The sequence below is a fragment of the Eumetopias jubatus genome, unplaced genomic scaffold, assembly GCF_037043125.1.
Source record: "Eumetopias jubatus isolate StellerSeaLion01/CBP00866 unplaced genomic scaffold, mEumJub1_p1.0 scaffold_12, whole genome shotgun sequence".
NCBI lineage: Eukaryota > Metazoa > Chordata > Mammalia > Carnivora > Otariidae > Eumetopias > Eumetopias jubatus.
In genome coordinates, this window is record NW_028274818.1 from 57,037,515 (window position 1) to 57,060,522 (window position 23,008).

General features: G+C 39.6%; 2 protein-coding genes across 3 annotated transcripts in view; one reads left to right on the top strand and one right to left on the bottom strand.

Annotated features, from left to right (window-relative positions):
• Positions 1–4,701, bottom strand: part of BLZF1 (basic leucine zipper nuclear factor 1) — a 28,121-nt gene extending 23,420 nt beyond the window's left edge. Inside the window, exons 1-2 of the mRNA XM_028123064.2 lie at positions 4,305–4,701; positions 3,243–3,317 (exon numbers count right to left, since the gene is read on the bottom strand). Coding sequence (XP_027978865.1) covers positions 3,243–3,273 — 31 coding nt within the window. The 5' untranslated portion in view covers positions 3,274–3,317; positions 4,305–4,701. The remainder of the gene's footprint in view (positions 1–3,242; positions 3,318–4,304) is intronic.
• Positions 4,702–4,831: 130 nt separating this feature from the next.
• NME7 (NME/NM23 family member 7) overlaps positions 4,832–23,008 on the top strand; it is a 314,736-nt gene continuing 296,559 nt past the window's right edge. For both annotated transcript variants that reach the window (XM_028123018.2, XM_028123020.2), the window contains exon 1: positions 4,832–4,925. In XM_028123018.2, the coding sequence (XP_027978819.1) occupies positions 4,923–4,925 (3 nt within the window). In that variant the 5' untranslated portion in view covers positions 4,832–4,922. The remainder of the gene's footprint in view (positions 4,926–23,008) is intronic.

The following is a 23,008-nucleotide window of genomic DNA, read 5'->3' on the forward strand; positions in this document are numbered from 1 at the left end:
AGCACTACATCTCTCTGCCCCTTCACAGTGTGCATTAGTAGGCTAAAGGCTCTGGGAGGTCCTGTAGTATAATCTCTCCTTTAATCCAGAATTTCCCAGATTTATCTGCCCAGGGATTCCTTCTTCACCTAATACCTGTTATTCCACAGAATAAGTGTTGAAGTTAGGTTATTTTATGGAATTCTAAATATCTGAATGTCTCAGACTTTCCTACTTGGTTTACTTTCACTAAACGGTCTGACTTTAATACCCGTAATTTTAATCTTGCTCTCAAGAAAGTTTTGGATTCAAATTCTTATTTTTGAATTGTTTCTCTTTATTGCACGTTTCCCATTCAAATGAAGTCCTAGCAGCAACTATGCATCATTCCTCTCATGATGACAGGCTTTTTTTTTTTTAAAGATTTTATTTTTATTTATTTGACAGAGAGAGATACAGCGAGGAGGGGAACACAAGCAGGGGAAGTGGGGAGAGGGAGAAGCAGGCTTCCTGCTGAGCAGGGAGCCCGATTCCAGGACCCTGGGATCATTACCTGGGCTGAAGGCAGACGCTTAACGACTGAGCCACCTAGGCACCCCTCATGATGACAGTTTTGCTCAAATGTCCACTAAGAGGAACTTCTGTTGCTATGAACCAATGTTGCTTTTCTTGTGAGGCAGTTATAGGAAGTGCAGACAACTGACAAATGTCAACCATGATCAGTACACCTATTTTTAGGCCATGCAATACAAGGAACTTTTGTTCACTAACAACCATTAAGTAGGAAGAGGACTAACAGCTGAATTATGTACCTTACCGTAAAATTAAGATGAAATGAAAGAATGTATGTATAACCCTAATCCTCACTACAAACAGGTAATAACAAATAAAAAAAATTTACTTTCACAGAGGCCTTGCAATAACTAACTTTTAATCACTAATGATAATATTGTATTTTGGTTTTGTTTTTGCCAAGCACCATGCTAATGACTTTCACCTTAGTTACCATTTAATTGCTCTATTTCTCATAAACCCCCAGTTTATTATACTTTCATTATCCTCTCTGGTTTGCTTATTTGCATACTATAAAAATTTTCTGGTGACTCTGAAATGCTGTTCACACACAGCTGAATAAATTCAATTAAATATTTATTGGCATGATCTTCTCTTTCTTGCTTCCTAAACAGATTTAAATCCATTCCCCCCTTTTTAAAAGATTTTATTTACTTATTTGAGAGAGAGCGAGCGAGCTCAAGCAGGGGGAGAAGGGCAGACAGAGGGAGAAGCAGACTCCCCACTGAGCAGGGAGCCAATGCAGGGCTTGGGTTCCATCCCAGGGTCCTGGGATCATGACCCTGGCTGAAGGCAGACGCTTAATGGACTGAGCCACCCAGGTGCCCTGATTTAAATCCTTCTTAAAGAGTTTGCTGTTGGAGGTCTATTTGCTGCAAATCTGGCTTCTGGAAAGTAGTTTCCCATCTCTCACTGACAGCCCCAACCTCCAGAACTCACTCCACCCAAGTCAGGAGGCCCTGACTTCGGGATATGCTAATACGGTTACCAATGCCTATGTGAACATGGTCAGTAGGCTATAAGGGTCTGAAACACAAAGGAAGAGATCTGGGCTATAGACAGATTTGGATTTATTTAAAAGAAGAGGAGGATGAAAAACAGAAAATGTTGCTAGAGCAGTGGTGTCCAGAAGAACGTTCTGCAGTGATGGAAATGTTTTATATCTGCATTTTCTAATGCAATAGCTACTAGCGACATGTGACTAATAAGCACTAGAAATGTGGGTGGGTGACTGAGGAACTGAATTTTTTTTTTTAATGACTTTATATTTTTTAAAGATTTTATTTATTTGAGAGAGAGAGAATGAGAGAGAGCACGAGAGGGAAGAGGGTCAGAGGTAGAAGCAGACTCCCTCCTGAGCAGGGAGCCCGATGTGGGACTCAATCCTGGGACTCCAGGATCATGACCTGAGCCAAAGGCAGACACTTAACCAACTGAGCCACCCAGGCGCCCTGAGGAACTGAATTTTTAATTTTTAAAAATATTCATCTAAACTCAGCCACATGTGGCTACTGCACTGGACAGTGAAGGGCTGAAAACAAGAGTGGTATCATGGAAATCAAAGAAAAAAAGTACTTCAAAAGGCGGGAATGATCAACATATGAAATGTTATAGAGAGGACAAGCACAACAGGACTAAAAAGTAACTAGTTAGCAAGTTTTATGAGTTGAATTGTGTCCCCCTCCACAAATATTCCTATGTTAAAGTCCTAACCATCCATATTTCAGAATGTGACTTTATTTGGAAATAGGGTCATTACAGATGTAATTAGTTAGGATAAGATCATACTGGAGTAGGGTGGGCCCCTAATTCAATATGATTGATGTCCTTATAAAAAAGGAAGAATTTGGATACAGAGACACAAACACAGGGAGAATACCATGTAAACATAAAGGCAGAGATCAGGGTGATGTATCTACAAGCTAAGGAATACCAAAAACTGGGGCACCTGGGTGGCTCAGTCAGTTAAACGTCTGCCTTAGGCTCACATCATGATCCTGGAGTCCCAGGATCTGGATCCAGCCTCATGTCAGGCTTTCTGCTCAGCAGGGAATCTGCTTCTCCCTCTCCCTTTATTTCTCTTCTTCTGCTCCTCCCCACCTCTCCCCCCATGCTCACGTGCTCTCTGTGTCTCTCTCAAATAAATAAAATCTTAAAAAAAACCCAAAAAACCCCAGAATACCAAAAACTGCCAGCAAACCACCAGAAACTAGGAGAGAGGCCTGGAACAGATCCCTCTCTGTGAGGCTATAAATTTCAGTTGTTTAAGCTCCTCAGATTGTGGTGATTTGTTAAAGCAGCCCAAGCAAAACAACCCAACACCAAAAAGAAGTCTTTTATACCTCCTAGTTGCTTGTCCACTTACTTAAATTTTTTTTTTAAAAATCTGTTTATTGAAATCTTAATCTTCTAATGGAGAAAAACATAGCTGCAAAACTCTGCTTTTACACTAAATGTTTAACAGTAGCTTAACAGTAGTAATGACTATTATCCAAGGATGTTAATATTCGGTGTATATCTGAGTACAGAAATGTAAACACTGCATTACAAAACAAGCATGAAGAAATCTGAAACACAAATAGTTCCCAAGAGCTCTATGAGATTTAGTTACCTGGTTCAAACATGCCTTCGTCCTGTGGTCAGAAATTGCATGTTTTAAAAACAATTATCATCAAAAGAAGAACACTTACCTTTGGTTTCTAAATTTTCAAGAGTAGTCATTTTTTAACCAATGAAAATGCACCTCAAAACTTCTACCGAAAAACCTAAAAATGTATAAAGTGAAAGAATTAAAACAATACCATACAAAGTCCCTGTAATTTAGATGTTATAATATTCTACTTGTTTTTGCATTTAGTACACATGCATTTCAAAATGCAATTTCACAGGTGATATTGTTATGGCTAACAAATGTCTCAAAAAATTATGGGAGGTTTACTTTCAAATTTGTTTCACTGTTTTTACCAAGTATACTCTATCAGATATGTGTCCTAAGAAACTTCAGTGAAGTTAAGTAGGGGCTTTTGTATCACTGATAAGACAACAGGAATTTGAAAGGAATTAAGTTACTTTCTCAGGGGACATTAGCGATACTAATGTTTGATACTAATTTGCTCACTATGAGAGAGGAGCTTCCGTTTATATGTTTAAATATACGACAAAAATACTCATGATAACTTAATTTGCACTTTCTTGGGAATAAAAATTGAAATGGCATAACATATGTTTTCAGAAACGTATGCATGGCCTTACAGTAAAGACCAAGATTCACTGGAGAACACGAGAAGGAAGGTAGTGCTAGTGCAGTGATATGAGTATGAAAAATCGTACATTAGATGACAACTGGTTTCACCATAGAGTACTCGATCTAACTCGGCACAGGGTCTTCCATGACTACCCTGCTTCTACGCTGAAAACAGGTCTCCAGAGACCCTTTTGCAAGAGCAACGAGCCCTGCCACCGTGCTCCGACGCTGCGCAGCGCACAGCACGCGCACGGCGAGGGTCTGCCCGCAAGTACCAATCCCAGGGAGGAGAGGGTGTGCGGTGGCTAACAGTTGTGGAAGCCACAAGTCTGTCAACCTCTGCCATCCCGGTAAGCCGAATCCGAAGTTCCGTCCGCGTCTGAACAAGCTTTCCCAGAACAGAAGGCAACCTTCCCCTAAATCCAAAGCGTTTGAACACCAAACTCCAACCCAGACCTCCGTCCCTCTCACATCCTCCTCCGTTACACAAGCCCGTTCTTGTACTTACCGCCCAGGCTCCTTACTCTTCCGATTTCAGGGGGCTTCACTTGACAGACTGTAGGGCTTCGCGTCACGGGGTTAACTTCGCCCACTCCTCTTCATTACCAAGCTGACCCGCCCAGGCCTTCCTGACATCCAGCTGCTAGCTCACTATTAATCACATCCTGTTCTCAGGGTTTCGTTTCCGGAATAATTTTCCAAAAGAGAAAAGTAAATACACTCTGTGGTGTCTTAAAACTGAGTAACACAGCAAGTACGGTGTAAGGCTTCGCTAAGTGAAAAATGGACAAATGTCTACTTAAAAATAAAATATAGACTATTTGGAGCTCTAGCCGCCTATGCACTTAACTTCCGGGTCACCTATCAACCAAACCTATGTGGTGACGCTGGAAAGAGGAGGCAGTGTTCCGTCGCCGCAAGCGAAGCCATGGAGGGCCGGGTCTGTCCACGGGTGGGCGGAGCTTCAAGTGCTCCCAGCCACTAGGAACGAAGGGGCGGGGCGGTGGCGTTCCAGCACATCCGGTAGCAGGCGGGGCTCCGTTGCCGGAGTAACTGGGCGTCGTTGTAGAGGTGGTGTCTTCCTGTGGCAGAGGTACCTATTTCCCTGCGCCGAGATCCTGAGACTATGGTGAGTGCCCGGCGAGGCCAGAAGAAGGGCTTCGGCGTCCTGGTTCCGTAGCGTCCCAGGTCCTGGGGCGGAGGGACGCTCAGAGGCATCCCGGTTTCTTCCACCTTCTCCCCATTATGTTTCTCCCCTTTCCAGGGGCTGTTTCTGCAGTTTCCTTCCTCTCCCTATTTCTTGCAGCACCTTGAATTCCACTTTGGTACTGCTGAGACTTTAGAGTAATGTAACAAAGTGTAGGGGTAAACACTGGGTCTTATACCCTGAGGTGAGACGTCATTTCGAACAAACATTTTAAATGTTTGTGTTTTTCATCATTGCATTTTTTCAAGTTCTCAGCTTCACCTTAACGCGTTTAAGAGTATTGTGTTGTGTGTGTGACTGTCTCAACACTCACTCGAATCACCCTAGGTCTTGCAGTGGGTGCTCTCCTGAGCGGCAGAACACTGCTCCACACCCCGTCTGAGGGCCATGTGGTAAGAGCTGTATTTGCATCAGTTCTCTTCTAGCCAGTTGATTACCTTTATAGGTAGGTGCTTTATAACAGGAATGCCCCGACGATCTCTTGGGAGAGCTTCTGGAAAATTCACTTGCTTGAGCTTCACCCCCAGAAATTCTGAATCAGTAGGAGTGGGGCTTGACATTTGCATTTTTAAAAAGCCTGTAGGTGATTTTAATTCACTTACTTGTTTGAGAACACCGGGGTTCTAGTTAATTCACTTAACTGGCAAATCTTTTAACCATTTGTGAATACCGGACTGGGGGGTAGAAAGATGACTGTGGTCAGATGGGTATAGCTATGAATTTAGCAACAGAACCCCGCCCACCACCCCTTCTTTCTCCACTGCTCCACAGCAATCCTTTTCTTGACTCCATCTGCCCTGTGCCTTTCCTGAAGAGCTCTTTTCAAACTTTCCAAACCGTGCCCCTTCCTCTCGTTTTTCCTCCCTTCTAAGCAGATGCCAGAGTCTAACAGTCATTTTCTTCAACCTCAGGCCCCCAACCTACTCGTTAAAGTATATACTTTAACCCATCGTTTGGTTTTGTGTTTCTGGTATAATGAAAGTGGTGTTGAAGGCCAATCCACCTTTCCTCTAGATCTCATTTCCTCCTATCCATTGCAAGACTGTTTGCTTCTGCTTGTCTTTTTACTTTCCTGTGCTTTCAGCCTTTTTCTCCTTTTCCTGCTTCCCAGTGTTCTGGTCATACATATTGAGAAAATGAAATAAAGCACATCCTCCATGCTGTGTTTATCCAGTGATTGCCCAATCCTCCATCTCTTAGTAAACTGCTTGAAAGCACAGTATTTTCACCTGCTTCAACTGCTTCTTTCTCATCCTCAGTACTATGTTGTCTGGCTTCAATGAAGTTGCTCTTGTCTAAGTTTCTAATGGCTTTTTTGGTTCCAGTCCAGTAATTTCTTCTCAAAGTTTATTTTATTTAGCTTTTCTGCAACAGCTGAAGTTCATGAGCATTCATTCCCTACCCGCGCCACCCCCCCCAAAACTGGCCTTGCCTGCTTTTCAAATGCCTTTCTCTGTCTTTAATATTTTCAGTTCTTAGTCTATGCATTTTCCTGGGGTGATTTCATCCACACACATGAGTTTTACTAGTGCAGAAGCATTCATGTCTAAATTTCAGTTTTCATCTCACACCTGCTAGGGCTAACCTAGTTGCTTCCTGGACCCCTCTACCTGGTTACCCAAAGGCCTCTGAAATTTGCCATGACCAAAACAATCTGCTATCATTCCACCTGGTTTCTCTAATTCCATCAAGTTAACTAATGATATCACTATATTATAACCTATAATATAGCTTTAATATTATATAACTCTAATATTATAGTTATTATGTATTACAGTATATATAACAAACCAGAAACCAGAGTTATTCTCCATTCCTTTTCTATGCCTCCTATATTCAAGTGGTCACTAGGTCCTGTTTTAGTTTAAGCTCTGCTTATTTCTTGCCCAGACTGTTGCAGTATTTCTTGCCCGGACTTTTAACAGTGTGGTATGGCAGTTCTTCAATCCATTATTTTCTCTGCCACAAGAAGGAATTTTTTAAAAAGATTTTATTTATTTGAGAGAGAGCAAGCAAGCACAAGGGGGGGGGGCAGAGGGAGAGGGACAAGCAGACTTCTTCCCCGCTGAGCAGGGAGCCTGACCCTGGGATCATGACCTGAGCCAAAGGCAGACGCTTAACTGACTGAGTCACCCAGGCACCCCAGAACGAATTTTTTAAGACCCAAATCTTTGAGGTCACTCACCTCTTTAAAACTCTAGACTCTCCATACTCTACAGTGTAAAATTCACAGTACCTGGAATGGCAGACACGGCCCTCCATCATCTAGCACTCACCTATCTAGCTTCTTTCAGCTCCTGACACTCCTTTTAGCTGCTTGTCTTTCCCTGAACATTTTAAGCAACTTCAGACTGGTGGTATGAGTGTTCCCTCTACTTTGCACATGCTGTTCCTTCTACATGAGATACCCTTATCCCCTTGTTTGCTGGCCAAATTCCTTTTGATCCTTTCATACCCAGGTTAGGTGTCTCCTCTTCTGTGATGCCTTCTCTACTCAAAGACAGTTGACTTTTTTTTTTTTTTTTGGTCACAACTTTACATAGTACACATCTTCTTTACTTGCCACATTCAGTTGAAATTATTTATGAGTTTGTCGCTCTTACTGAACTGGGCTGGGAGAGGGCCTGATCTTTATTTTGTTCACTGCTATTGCTTACACCATATTAGGCCCTCAGATATTTGCTGAATGAAAAAGGAAGAAAATAAGAATGTGGTAAGTGCCCTGAGAGGTTACAGAGTACTTGGGGGATATTGGAGGATGGAATCCTCACTTTTTAGAGTCAGGCCATCATTAAGCAAATGGAATAGAATTTCCATAGTGACAATTCAATGGCCTGAACAGTGGCATAGGGAGATGGAAAGTGACATTTGTGGAATACTGGTTTTCTTTGTGCTTGTCTTACATTTTTGTTATTTAGACTTCCCAACCACACTAAGAGCAGTGAACTCCTCCCCCTACCCTCTGCCCTGGCTGGAGTTGTATGTGATGGCTCTTTCAAATTGGGTGGTCAGTGAAGACCCCTCTGAAGAACTGACTTCTGTCTTAAGACCTGAATGATGAAGTGCAGAGATCTGGGGGAAGTGTACCAGGCAACACTAACGACAGGATCAAAGGCCCTGAGGGAGCAAAGTGGTTGGCATATTTCAGGAAGGGATCTTGGGGTTTAATGTAAAAAATAATAGAAATTCGGTGGTGGGGCGGGGTAGGGGCAGCAGCAGTGGGGGAAATATGGCAGAGAACAACACGAAATGCAGTTAGAGTGGGAGGTGGAGGCCAGCGCCCATGTGTGTACTATAGCATGGTTTCTCAGCCTAGATTCTACCCCATTATGCAGTCATGAAATCAATTTGTTGTATGTAGCCAGCATTAAAAAAGATGACATAAAGCAAACACTATATTCATTGTATGTACTAAGGATAACTTTCATGAAACTTAAATTGTTGTGTCTTGTATGTACTGGGTTATAATATAAAATGCATTCCTTCCTGTCAGTCATGGTCCACAAAGTTCAAGATATAGTGTACTTTGAACAATGTATACTTTAAGAGGCAAATAGTTGATCTCAAGGCGCACAGATTTCTTATTCCTCGTTTGACCTAGTGAAAATCTTCCTGTGTGGCAGGAGAAGCTCTGAATTTAATGAGAGTCTAAAATTGACTAGAGCAGAATTTTCAAGTTTCTTTCTGCACCCAGATCTCTCTCCTGTGTCAGTTGCTGTCAGTCCTTTTTGAGAAAGAAGAGGCCTTTGGAAAGCCAGGGAGACATTGGTGTCCTTTCTCAGTGTTCAGTCTCACCTCTGGCATGTGTATTGTATCAGAGGCTGATGGTCTCTCTCTAAGCAGCCGAAGGTGGAATTTGTTTGCTCTGCTGGTGTGCCTTCCTGACCGCTGCAATTACATTATCTGGTCAGCTTCTGTCTGCATCTAGTTTGTTAACAGCTGTAGCTTCCAGCACCATAATTAGGTCCTGACTACAAATTCTAGACCTGCCTCTGTCTTGCGAAGCAGAGATAGGCAAATGTAGTTTAGTATATCTCACATATGTGTTGTTTAAGGTAAAGAATATGCTAGAGTCATCAATTTATTTACTTTTATGTGTAAAGAGAATAGAGGAGATAATCCCAAGATTCTTTTGACTACTAAAGAGAATGGAATGTTGTATATCTTCTAAAATAGAACATCGATTTGAACGCTGTTAACCAAGATGATCTGCTAGTATAATGTAAGGCCTTTAAAGATTATCTGCTATGTTCCCCAAGGATTAGACTAAACAAATGTCTCAAAGTTGTTGGTTTAAAAGAGACTTCAAAGAGTTTCATGATGGCTAAATATGAACAAGATTTTATTCCATGAAATGTTTTTCAGTTTCCAGCTTCATAAGTTTCTTTTAAATATGCTTACTGTTTTTATCTTTGGCATGCACTTCTTAACTCTCCAGGATTCCTTTTGTTACTTGAAGTGCTAACTTGGAAGGATGGCAACTCCAAAGCCCCAGGCAGGATTTCATTTGCTGGAACTGAATCAGAAAGTATAACGCCTAATTTAGGAAACCTGAAACCAAACAAACAGTTTTTCCCACTAAACGATTTTATTACAAATGCAGTTTGGAGCTGGTTATGTTCTTTTTAAATAGGAACCAGGAGTATTTGCAAAACTGAATAGCAATGGGTTAATATAATGCCCTAATTTTCCTTACGTGTAGCTCTTTTATCTTTTTCGGTCCTTTCCCTGCCTTTTAATTCTTCATCTTTTCTTTTTTTCCCAGCTTTATTGGGATGTAATTGACATATAGCATTGTATAAGTTTAAGGTGTATAATGTATTGATTTGATACACATATATTGCAAAATGATTACCACCTTAGCATTAATCCCTACCTGTATCACATCACGTAATTACCATTACTTTTTTTTTGATGAGAACATCTAAGATCTACTCTCTTAACAACTCCCAAGTATGTAATATGACATTGTTAACTATAATGACAGTGCTGTGCATTAGATTCCCCAGAACTTAGTCACTTCTAACTGGACATTTTTACCCTTTGACTGACATCTCCCCATTTTCCTTACCCCAGGCTCTGATAACCTCCATTCTATTCTCTGTTTCTTTGAGTTTGGCTTTTTTAGATTCTACATATAAGTGAAATTGTACAGTACTTGTCTTTGTCTGACTTAACTTCAGTTAGCATAATGACCTCAGAGTCCATCCCTGTTGTCACAAATGGCAGGATTTCCTTCTTTCTCATGGCTGAAAAATATTCCATTGTATATACACCACATTTTCCTGATGCATTCATCCACTGATGGACACTTAGGTCATTTTTATATTTTGGCTATTGTAAATACATTGAGCATGCGGGTGCATATATCTTTTGGAGTTAATATTTTCATATTTTTTAGATAAATACACAGATTTGGAACTGCTGGATCACATGGTAGTACTATTTCTAAATTTTTGAGGCATCTTCATGCTGCTTTCCACAGTGTCTGCACCATTTTACATCCGCCAGTAGTGCATGAGGGTTCCCTTTTCTCCACATCCTCCCCAACACTGGCTGCTTGGTGTCTTTTTAGACTAGCCATTCTAACAGGTGTGAGGTGATAGCTCTGGTGGTTTTGATTTACTTTTTCCTTTTGCTGAACACCTTTTCATGTGCCTGTTGGCCATTTGTATGTTTTCTTTGGGAAAAGTCTATTTAGTTCCTCTACCCATCTTTTAATCCTATTTGTATATCTGTTACTCAGTTGTATGTATGTATATGTAACTTAGATATTAATCCCTCATTAGATGCATAATTTGTAAATATTTTCTCCCATTCTGAAGATTGCCTTATTTTGTTTGTTTCTTTAGCTGTGCAAAAGCTTTTTAGTTTGATGTAGTCCCACTTACTGATTTTTGCTTTTTTTGTGTGTGCTCTTGGTGTCATATCCAAAGAACTGCTGTCCAGACCAATGTCAAGGAACTTTTCCTCTATGTTTTCTTGTGGGAGTTTTATGGTTTCAGGTTTTATGTTTAAGTCTTTAATTCATTTCAAGTTAACTTTTGTGAGTGGTGTAAGACGTCCAATTTCATCCTTCATCCATTCTTTCTTTTTTTTTTTTTTAAAGATTTTATTTATTTATTTGAGAGAGAGAATGAGAGAGAGAGAGAGCATGAGAGGGGGGAGGGTCAGAGGGAGAAGCGGACTCCCCGCTGAGCAGGGAGCCCGATGTGGGACTCGATCCCAGGACTCCAGGATCATGACCTGAGCCGAAGGCAGTCGCTTAACCAACTGAGCCACCCAGGTGCCCCATCCATTCTTTCTTATTCACCAATTATTCATCAGTTCAAACAGGTATTAATATCGAGCACTTTTTGTGTGCCGGGCACTGGCTATACATTGATTAATAAGATTGCCCTCCCTCAGTGCCCAGAGAGTCTAGAGCCCAAATTTCTTAACTGGCATTTGAGACCTTCTTTGGCCCCTGCTTACCTTGCATACCGCATGGAACTTATTGAGAAAAATAGATATTAGAAGATAAATTACAGGGATAAGTTGGGTTACAAAAGAAAAACTACAAGACGAGGTCGAAATGCGTACTAAAAAAGAGTGGCTTGACCTAGCCAGGTGGTCAGGGAAAGCCTCCTTGATGGTTTAACCTTTAAATTCCGTTTTTCCTTAGTGGAGGAGACATACAATATATTAAACACATAAGTGAATGAAGCCATGAAACAAATGAATAGTCACCTCATATGGTCTAAGCAATGTGAGGAAAATTAAACTTAGTAATGTGATAGTGGCTGGTTCCAAGAGCAGGTAGCTAGAGCTACCTTTAGGGGGGACAGTTAGAGAAGGTCCTCTTGAGGACGTGACTTTTAAATTGAAATCTCAGTGAGAAAAAAAGGAGCAGGCCAGGTAGAGACCCAGAGGACGTGCATTCTGAGCAAAGAGCCAAGTGCAGAGGCTCATTGGAGGCACGGCAGGGGGCCAGTGGGGACGGGGTACGGGGAAGGTGAGGAGGACAGGAGGGCAAAAGATCTAAGAGGCAGGCAGGAACCAGGGGCTACTGAGGCTTATGCAACTTGGGAAGGATTTTAGATTTCATTCTAAATGTACTGGGATAATGCGTCTCATGCATTTTTCCTATTCCATCAAAATATTTTATTTTCCTTGGATCTGCCTCATTTAAACTTTAACCGTATTAGTTTGGCCTTTCAGTGACAGTTTTCATCCTTTCTGTAACATTTATGATCTTACGAACTTTGGACAATATTTTTGTATAAACTTTGGAAAATATTTATCTGTCCAGATCTTATATTTGAAGATCAAACACTCCTGATTTCTCCTTTTATAATCGCCTTCTAATAATTTAATTGCCCTTCACCGGGGTGGCTCAGTTGGTTAAGTGTCAGACCCTTGGTTTCTGCTCAGGTCGTGATCTCAGGGTCATGGGATGGAGCCCCCTATTGGGCTCTGTGCTCAGCAGGCAGTCTGCTTGAGATTCTCGTCCTCTCCCTCTGCTCCTCCCCTGCTCTTGCACCTGCTCGCTCTCTCTCTCTCTCAAATAAATAATCTTAAAAAAAATAATTGAATTGCCCTTTCTGGACCCTTTGTTTCCATAATATCTTCTCTAAGGTGTGGCAGGCGGAGTGCATGGCGTCATCGTGTCTCCATGGGTATTATGTTTTCTGCTGTGATTTCACCTAATGTCTTTCTTGATGGTACTGGAGCATAAGACTGAAGTAGCTCGTTCTCCAGAAATCTCTCCAACGGTTCTATTAACCTTATATCCACTTTCTTGCAAAATCTGTTTAAACTACTTCACTTCCAAAAGCTGTTGATATTTTAAGACTTTCTATTTATTAGATGTGAGAAATTGTAGGTATTAAAATGTACTGCTCAATTCAAGTTTATTTTCTGATACTAGGCACTTTGTCTAATTAAGTTGCTATTGTTACCTCTCCTGACTCATCTTATGTACTTTGCCTTCTTCACAGGCTTTATTCTTTAAAATTTATTTCCATATGCATGGATAATGGCTCCAGAGTTCTCTGATATATGTAAATTTAAATTTCATCTTATGTTTTCTGTAGTTCTTATACAGGTTACATAATGCATATGCTATATGCATTTTATCTGTTGTCAAAAATATATCCTTATATGATAACGTTTGTAACATATATGTAATACATAATATATAAAATACATATAGCATATATATATTTAACTTGTATATATATCAAATATTTAACTTGTTATACTGTAGAAACAGTTTTTGGAGATTTGCAAATATGTAGAAAAATATAATTAAATTCATCTGTAATATCACTGACTATATACAATCACTGTTAATATTTTAGTATAATATCCCAGTCACACATACGTACATATATACATGTATATATGTATATGTATATATCTTTGAAAATGTGATCCTACTGTTTATATTGTTTACAGATCTGTCTTTTTCACTTAATATGTCTTATACAATTTTCCAGATCAATTTTAGGAGCTACATTTTATTCTTTGATTTACTTTGATATAACCAATCCATTTATTTACTTGGTCTTTCAACACCATAATTAATATATTTTTACAGGCATAGCTTTACATACATCCATAATTATTTCCTTAGAATGAATTGGAAATGGGGTGCCTGGGTGGCTCAGATGGTTAAGGGTCTGCCTTCCACTCAGGTCATGATCTCCGAGTCCTGAGATTGAGCCCCATGTCGGGCTCCTGGCTCAGTGGGTAGTCTGCCTCTCCTTCTCCCTCTCCCTTTGCTGCTCCCCCTGCTCATGCTCTCTCTCTCTCTCTGTATCTGTCTCAAATGAATAAATAAAATCTTAAAAAAAAGAATAAATTAGAAATGGAATAACTGGGCGAGAGAAGCCCTGTGCATTTCTGAGTTTTCACAGTATGCATTGCCAGATTACCTCAAGGAAGTTTTACCATTTGTACTCTGCTAGCAGTGTGCCGTGGTGCCTGTTTCTTACATGCATCTAACAGTGGATTCGAACTTTTAATAAAAATTTCACCTTTCTTACCCAAAAGTATATTAAGATTATAGATTATAGATTATAATATGTTCTATAGATGGGAAACACTGTTAATACTTACCTAAAATATTTTTCTATAATTATCGTTTGCCATTTTTCATAAATTGTTGGAATTCTAAATTTATTACCAGTATATACTGAGGAAGATGGAGGTAACCTTTTCTAAACTATTATTCACAGACGGATTATCCAGTCCTCTCTGATGACTTATTTTGAAGAAGCAGCCTGTTATAGTACAAAGGAACGGATGTAGAGCTAGAAACCCAAAATTTTCAATCCTATTACAGTCTTGGTTTCAGCATGTATTTACTATGTGACTTGTAATCCTTTTGGTCGGTTGTCTTCCCTTTCATAAAATCAGAATCATAATTTCTGTTCAGAATAGCTTGAAGCAGTTTTGTGAGGATCAAATGTGTATGAAAGTAATTTATAAACTGCAATGTACTATACATATGAAATGTATTATTTTCATATTAATCAGAATGCTGTCTAATGGAACAAGCTAGGGAAAATGGAAGGAGACTAACATCTAAAACAAGTTTTAAGAAATAAATATATGAGGTTAGTGATGTTATTGTCCAATTTTGTGGCTATTTAAAAATTTACTTTTATATATTAAATTCCTTGTCAATTATGTTATAGAGTCATTTTCCTGATGGAAACAATAAAGGGTCAGGGAAAAGGGAGGGAAAGATGGGAGATGGCAGGAACAGTACTTGAGATCAGTTTCAATAACTCTCATACACTTTCGGGAAGGGAATAGCTAGATGTGTCTGATGGGTATTTAGTGAGTATTAGATCTGAGATCCATGAATTTCTACTCAGCTTAAATAGATTAGGTGGGAACATTTGCTTTTTATTTGTGGTAGTTGAGATTTTATTATTCCATACTTTGATTGTGAAAGTATAATGAGCTCATTCAGGCCTAATCTGTTTTTTGCTACATAGGCCTAGAAAATACGGCTTTGGAAAAATTGAATACCCCTCCATCTAGTGGCAAGTAAAAGTCTATCATTACGTTAAATCATCTTGCTCTTTAACTTTTATTGTATGTGCCCAAATCTCTGAAAAGTGAATATTTGTATGTTATAGGTCTGAATTTTTTTTTTTTATAATTAAACAGCTTTAAAATTTATATCCAAAGGGAGAATGGTTCCTAAAATATGACCGCTTTCCCCCCCAGCATTTTCATTTGTCATCTAATGAAGTCCTTAAGATTTTATCTTGTTTCCCAATACACACATAGGTTGAGCTATGTGATAATAACACTAGATAAAAACACACTAATAATGTTAACAATTAGTAGTAACAATATCTACTACTAGATATTGTTATAATTGAATGAGATAAAGTGCTTAGCCTAATGCTTTATACATTGTAAGCACCCTGAATGTTAGCTATTATTACTGCTGGTACTGTTGTTACTGACAGGTGTCAGATGGAGACTTACTGAATATGAGAACAGAGAGGGGAGACTCATCACTGTGGAGGAGTGTTAGTGAAAAATGAGATGAATTAACTTTACAGCATGTTCTGTGTTATTTTTTATTCACTGAGTTTCAGGTTTACTTTAACTTGTGAATATCTATACATTTAAAATTAAACTTATACATACTCCTATCAACCTTGATTCCTTAAATTTACCAGAAGGCATTTTGAAACAGAGTAAGAAACTATGTCACTGTGGTTTATTGTTCAGGGCTCAGCCTCCTGCTCTGTACAATTAGGTGCTTAACGAATGCTTTTTTTCTTCCTTTTAAACATTTTACTTATTGACCCAGAAGTCCATTTGGGGTCAGTTGTGACTGGGCACAGGGCATACACATTTGTGACTCTCCTGCAGTACTTGAGGTGTTCTTACTTATATAATTTTTAAAAATTTTTTATTGTTAATCACCATACATTACATCATTAGTTTTTGATGTAGTGTTCCATGATTCATTGTTTGTGCATAACACCCAGTACTCCATGCAGAGCGTGCCCCCTTTAATACCCATCACCAGGCTAACCCATCCTCCTACCCCCCTTACTTATATAATTTTTAAGCAAATTCTTTTTGATTTACCTTTTCGAGATATATGTTTTTAAGAAGTTTACATCGTTTTTTGTTTTGTTTTTCTTTTTCTTCACATTTACGTGCACTTCAGCTGCACGTGTTACTCCATTTGCCCAGAATGCTTCTCCACGTCTTCCTGTGCTCACGTGCCACCTCACTGGGGAAGATCTCCTTGCCCACCGGATCTAAATTAGCACCTCCAGTTATTCTCCTTCCCCATTCTCTTCCCCTTTCTCTTGTTTCACTTTAGCACCTGACAGAAGCACTGCACAGCTGCAATTTTATTAATGATAGTGCCTGACATTTATATAACATTTTCCCATTTTTTAAGGCATTTAAGATCCTTAGCTAATTCATAATGTCCTTTAGAGATAGCTGTTGCATATTTGGAGAAGAGAGACGAATATCAGTAGAGAGCAGAGAGGCACAAATGTCTAGGGAAGAAGAAGAATGCTCTGAAAAGATAGTTGAAAAGAAGGGAAGTTAAGAAAAGGGAATTTAACTTTCCACTGAATTTCCCTGCTAGTCACTTGGTAGAGACCAGGACCGGAGAACCGTTTTTGAGCAAGGGCTTTTCGCCGCCAGAGAAAATGTAGAATTCTAAGTAAAAAACAGTGGACTCTTATTCTGAGAGAGAACTCTAGGCTCAGTCATTCATTCAACAGTTACTTTTAAATCCGTATTACGTGCGGGACTCTATTCTAGGCACCCAGGAGATAGCAATGAATGGTAAAGTCCTGCCCTTATGGAGCTGAGACTTCTGGGGATAGGGAGTCACAGGAAAAACGGACATATAAAGAAGTGTTAGGTATTGATAAGTGCTATGAAAAAATGAAACAGGTTATGGGGACAGAGAGTGAAGGAAGCCAAAGGGGGTTGGTATTTAGTTGGATGGTTGGGGAGGCCCCTTGGAACTGAGGCCTGAATGAAGTTGGTGTTGTGGAGCCCTGGTAATGCTAGCGGTCGAGCTGTCCAGCAGAGGGAGCAGCAGGTGCAACGATTCTGTGGTGGGAGCCTGCTTGTTTGTCCAGGGACCAGCAAGAAGGCCAGTATGACCGGAGCAGAGAGGGTGGGTGGAGAGTGGCAGGAATGTGGTTGACAGATAGCTTGAGGCCAGATTACACAGGCCCTATGTGATGTGAATTCATCAAGTCTCCAAGCTGGAAGACTGGTTTTTTGAAAGATCGGTATTTCTGAAACTGAGGTGGTGACTCACTGGTAGACTGTGAACTCTGTAAGTTGTGACTGGCAACTAACCTTTAAAAAACAGTATAGAATATTAGTACATTGCACATACTGAGGATAAGAAGTGTTGCATAGAACTTTTTTTTTTTTTCATTTATGGGGAATATGGGTGTGCATTGGTTCTAATGGAAAATGTAGTTCTTACTATAGGTTCTGGCAAATACATAAACAAAAAAAGTGTTTTTGAGTCACTGACCTAGTCTTATCCCTGAGTTGTACAGATGAGGAAACTAAGTTGGGAAATACTCAGAGGCTCACATGTGTTCTTCCTTGGTGTGGTGCGCTTCCTGCCGTACTGTACTCCCTTCAATGCAGTGTGCATATCTGTATCTAGGTGTGACTGACTCCATAGGTCTAGTTTCTAAGTGAAGGGAAGGAATTAAAAGCTTTATTTAGTTAATACCACATTAGTATGATCCTCTTTTACACTCTCTTATTTTCCTTTACTTTCTGTTTTCTTAAATACCCTCTTACTTCTCCAGGAAAGAAAGCTATCCAAAGGGAAGAGATAGGCAGAGAAAGAAATCCAGGAATGAAAGAGAGAGACAGACAGACAGATAGACATCCAAACTCCAGGAGAGAAAAGAGAGAAACAATCAAGGCCAAAAGCAAGAAAGTAGTAGTGACATCTCTGTTCCTGCCTATCCCTCCTGCTGCCTCCTCCATCCCATCCCCTCTGCCGCTTCCGGTAGGCCCCAGTCTCCTGGGGAGGCAGTGCTGGTGGAGAATGGAGTCCATCCAGTTTCAAAGACACACACTGGGAATTCACTTCCGTAACCTACCTTCTGGCTCTCAGAGTGAGAACTCAGTAATGTGCTGAAGAGAGCGAGCTCCTGGAGATAGGGTTTCTTTCTTATGCTCCTTACTCTTCCTAGGCCTGGCACATAGAGGCCCTGAGAAACAGTTTTCTTAAAAGACCATTTTGATTAATACATTGAGCTGTCAAGAGACTATTCCTATGTGTTATAGCTAAACTCTTACTTATACAAACAATAAATCTATAATCTTAAAGACAGGTTTAGGCTCAAAAGAGACTTAATTTTGGAGAACTTGCAAGGGTAAATTAGTGAAATTTGATGCAATTAATCCAAGGGATAAAAACAATAGCCAGGGCATGGAAGCAACTTAAGGGTCCTGAATGAATAAGGAAAATGTGGTATACATACACAAGGACTGTTATATAGCCATAAAAAAGGATGGGATCATGCTATTTGAGAGGACATGGATGGACCTAGGAAGTATTATGCTAAGTGAAATAAGTCAGACTGAGAAAGACAAATACCATATGATTCCACTCATAAATGGAATCTAAAAAAAAAACCACACCAAAAAGCAGAATTAGAACTATAAATACAGAGAACAAACTGATTGCCAGAGAGGAGGGGAATGGGAGAGGTAGATACAGGCCTCCAGTTACAGAAGGAGTAAGTCACAGGAATGAAGAGCAGAGCGTAAGGAACACAGCCAGTGACGCTGTATTAGCGATGAAATGGGACAGAGGGTGGCTGTACTTGCGGTGATCACAGCATAATATACAAACTTGTCAAATCACTAAGTTGTACACCTAAAACTAATGTAACATTTGTCAGCTATGCTCAAAAAAAAAAAAAAGATACCCCCCCAGAGTGAACCCTTTTTTTATGTCATGAGGAAGATATTCCTGAAATAGTTTAGCATGATTTTAAAAATCATTGTTTTTAATTGCTTAAAACCCTGTTACATAATTTATTAAATGTGAAAAAGCAAGTGAAGAGAATTCACTGTTACTCATCTTCCCTAAGTGTGGCTGACCCTGATCATTTCTTCAGTGGCTAACAGAAAGACCTTTAAATTTACTTGGGGCTGGTTGGGGGAAAGATCAAAAAACTACTCAGATTAGGTCCTTTTTTATGCAAGTGATTAGAGACAAATAAAATTGTTGAACTGGAATGGGATGCCTTTTTAATAAAACATTTCTTAAAGTGTTGATGACTGGAGGGTGATGAAAAGCCAAAGAAACTCGTTAACTTATAAATCTGAGTGGAAACCTATTTTTCTTAGTAGTCAATATCTCTAATCTATCAAATGTCAACTGCATATTAAATTCTTTTCATATGAGGAAACAGTTTCAGGTTTAAAAACACCTGAGGCCAGACTTGAACCGGTTTGGCCTGGAAACCCATGCTCTTTGTTGTCAACTGCATTTGGGGCCAAGATGTTTAAGATTTAAGAATTGTTTTAGCAGGGTGCCTGGGTGACTCAGTCGGTTAAGTGGCTAGCTCTTGATTTCCGCTCAGGTCATGATCTCAGGGTCCTGGGATTGAGCCCTACATCGGGCTCCCCGATCAGTGAGGAGTCTGCTTGAGAATCTTTTTCTCCCTCTGCCCCTCTCACTTACTCTCTCTCTCTCTAAAAATAAATACATAAATCTTTAAAAATTGTTCTAGTAATAATTTTTTTTGTAGCTATAGAGAGAAGTGAAGACTTATTTTTTTTTAGAAGTGAAGACTTCTAATTTTTTGAAAACTCAATTTCTAGAGCATATAGTGATAAAACATTTCTTCAGAAAGTCATAATTCCTATTTTGATAATTAATGGCCTCTGAAAAATTGTGATGATTTAATGTGGAAGAACTGTGTGTCCTGGCTGTATTGAAATCCACATTGAACAATAGGTGGCACTCTCTCACCATTGGAAACATTCTTTCAGGAAAAGATCTATATGGATTTTATTAGTTGCTTATTAATTTCAGTCATATTGATGTGACATATTAATGCCATTCATATAGAAAGCACAGAGTACACAGTACCACAGATTATTTCTTGTAAAATCAAAGACACATATTTTTTCCTTTCATAAGTTAGTTAGAAAGCTGAAGCCTTAATTATGGAAAAAAATGGCCTCATTTGCAATTAAACTGGAATTTTTTAGAATCTGTTACTCCACCAAAATATGCTTTATCTTGTAAAAAAATCCTAAAACAGTAAACTGCTAGGTTAAAATAACCTATGAATCATTATATGATTATTAACCCATATTATATTCACCCATAATATAATATAGGCAAAAGTATTCCAAAGGGTAGAAGACATTATCCCACAGAACTCCTTAGATAGACTTAGATAGGTGATTAGTTGTTCTAACACTAGCTGAAAGAGTGGAGCAACTTTCACCGCTTTTATAGAGGCACATTCATGCTACAGCTGCTTGAATCTGTAGGACTTGGCCGTGCACATAATATTTTTCTCCAGTCATTGATACAATACTCAGACTCTTTTCTCATGAGGGTAGTCCAAACAGAATCAGTTGCCAACTACAACTAATGCTGAATAGTAATAATTTGCAACACATGCAAATCTGCATGTATATGTAGCATCTGCAGCATTTGGTATTTGTAACAGGAACAGTGGAACCAGTTTGGTTTGCATAAAGCTATCCTCCTCTATCTCTGCATACTGCTGTGCATGTTTGCATTGCGCAATGGCGAGTGAGCTGGAGATATGCTTGTTTATTAAATATTTTTTTCTAATAGATAGCAAAATGTTCTGAGTAAGGCACAACTTTTTCAAATTTACACAGAAGTACTAGGTCACCTAGAGAACAGGCTTCTTGAATTGGTTGTCTCTGCCATTGGCACTTTTCCGAGAGGGATAAAGAAGCAGGAGAGGGAACGCAGGAGGGAGAAGGTGATGTAAAAATACATTCCCCATGCGTGTCAATTGCTAAAAATGTTGGGGTGGGTTTAGGGTTTCCACAATGGAGGCAGGATGCCGTCCCACTCTGTCCCCCGAACACCACCTTCAGGTCATATAGCTTTTTTGTTTCTTGAATTTACCAAACTGCATTTCCCACTCAAAACTTTATACTTTTTGTCTCCCTGCAATATTTGCTCCCCAGGTTTCTGCATGAAAGGCTTCTCCTCATTCTGGTTTTACTTCAGATGACATCTAGCAGGGGGAATCCCTATCTTTTTGTCATGAACACATTTACTTATGTGTTCTGTTGTCTTTGTAACATTTATTATTACAGGAATTATCCTGTGTATTTAAAAAAATTTTTTTTACATCCTATGAGGAGAGACAAAATTAGTAAGCAAGCTCCATGTCAACAGGGCCTTGTCTGTTTTGAATATCCCCAGGGTCTGCTACAGTACCTGGCAAAGAGAAGAAGCTCACTTTTTATTGACTGAATGAAGGAATGAAGAAATTCAACTTTTCAGGCATTTATACTTTTTCATTTTATAATGGCTGGTAGATAAATTCTGCTTTTTAAATATACTTATTCATTCAACAAATATTTAATAATGCCTACCATGTATATACCTAGTCTCTGGGGATGCATCTATGAAGAAAACAGACAAAAATCTCTGCCTTAAAAGGGTTTACATTCTATTGGGGGAGATAGACAATAAACACTAAACTATTAAGTATAACATACAGGATATTTGAAGGTGTTAAATGCTATAGGGAAAATGAGAGACTACTAAACATTAGGTGTGCTGGTAGTGGCGGTGAATGCAATTTAAGGGGACATAGCCAGGGTCAGGCTCATAGAGAAGTGATGGTTGAGCAAAGACTTGAGGGTGAAAAAGGGTGAGTCACATGGATGTTGGAGGAAAAGTATTCTAGGAAGAAGGACAGCCAATGGAGGGGCTCTTAGGTGGGAAGATGCTACCTAAGGATGTTCAGGAAACGGTGTGGCTAAGGCAGAGTAAGCAACAGTGACAGTTGAGGGGGATGAGATCGGACAGGCAATTGGAAGCCAGATCTTGTAGGGGTTTGTAGGCCATTGAAAATGGTTGACTTTACTCTGATAGAAATAGGAAGTCTGAATCTGCAGGTTTTAAGTGTAGGAGTGCGGTGGTTCAGCTTCAGTTTTTACAGGGTCCCTCCCACTGGCTGTTTTTTTTGAGAATAGATGTAGGGCACGGGGGTCAAGGATGGAAAAGACCAGTTATAAGGTATAATGTAGGTGAGAGGGTATGGTGGATTGAAGTGTGGTTGCAGTGGAGCTACTGACGTGATTAGGGTGTATGTATTTTGCAGGTAGAGCTAACAGTTTTCTGATAGATTGGATTTGGTATGTGGGAGAAAGAGTGAGTCAAGGATAGAGTTAAAAGATGACCTTGGAGCAGCTCTAAGGGTGGAGTTGCTATAAACCGAGATGTGCGAGACTAGTGAAGGAGTGAGTCTGGTAAGAGGGCCAGGAGCAGGAGTTCGGTTTGGGGCCTGTTAAATTAGAGACGTTTGTTTGATATCTAAGGTAAGAGGTTGGGTATATGACCCTGTAATCTAGAGGAAGAGGTCTAGCCTGAGAGCTGTCAGTATACGCATGTATTGAAAGCCGTAGAGACCAGACAAGATCATCAAGACAGTGTGTGTAGGTAGAGACAGGAGGTCCAAAGACCCAAGTCCTAGCTACCGAAACATTAAGAAATCAAGGAGAAATGCCTGTTTTGCAAAAGAAAAGAGATTACAAATCAGTAGTCTAAGCTTCTGCCTTAAGAAACTAGAAAAGGGAAAAATAAGAACTAACTAAACCTAAAGCAAGTAGCAGGATCAAAACAAAGATTAGAGAGGAAACCAGTAAAATAGAAAACAGAAACAATGGAGAAAGTCGATGAAACAAAAAATTGATTCTTTGAAATGTTTAACAGGGACAAAATTTAGTTAGATTGATTGAGA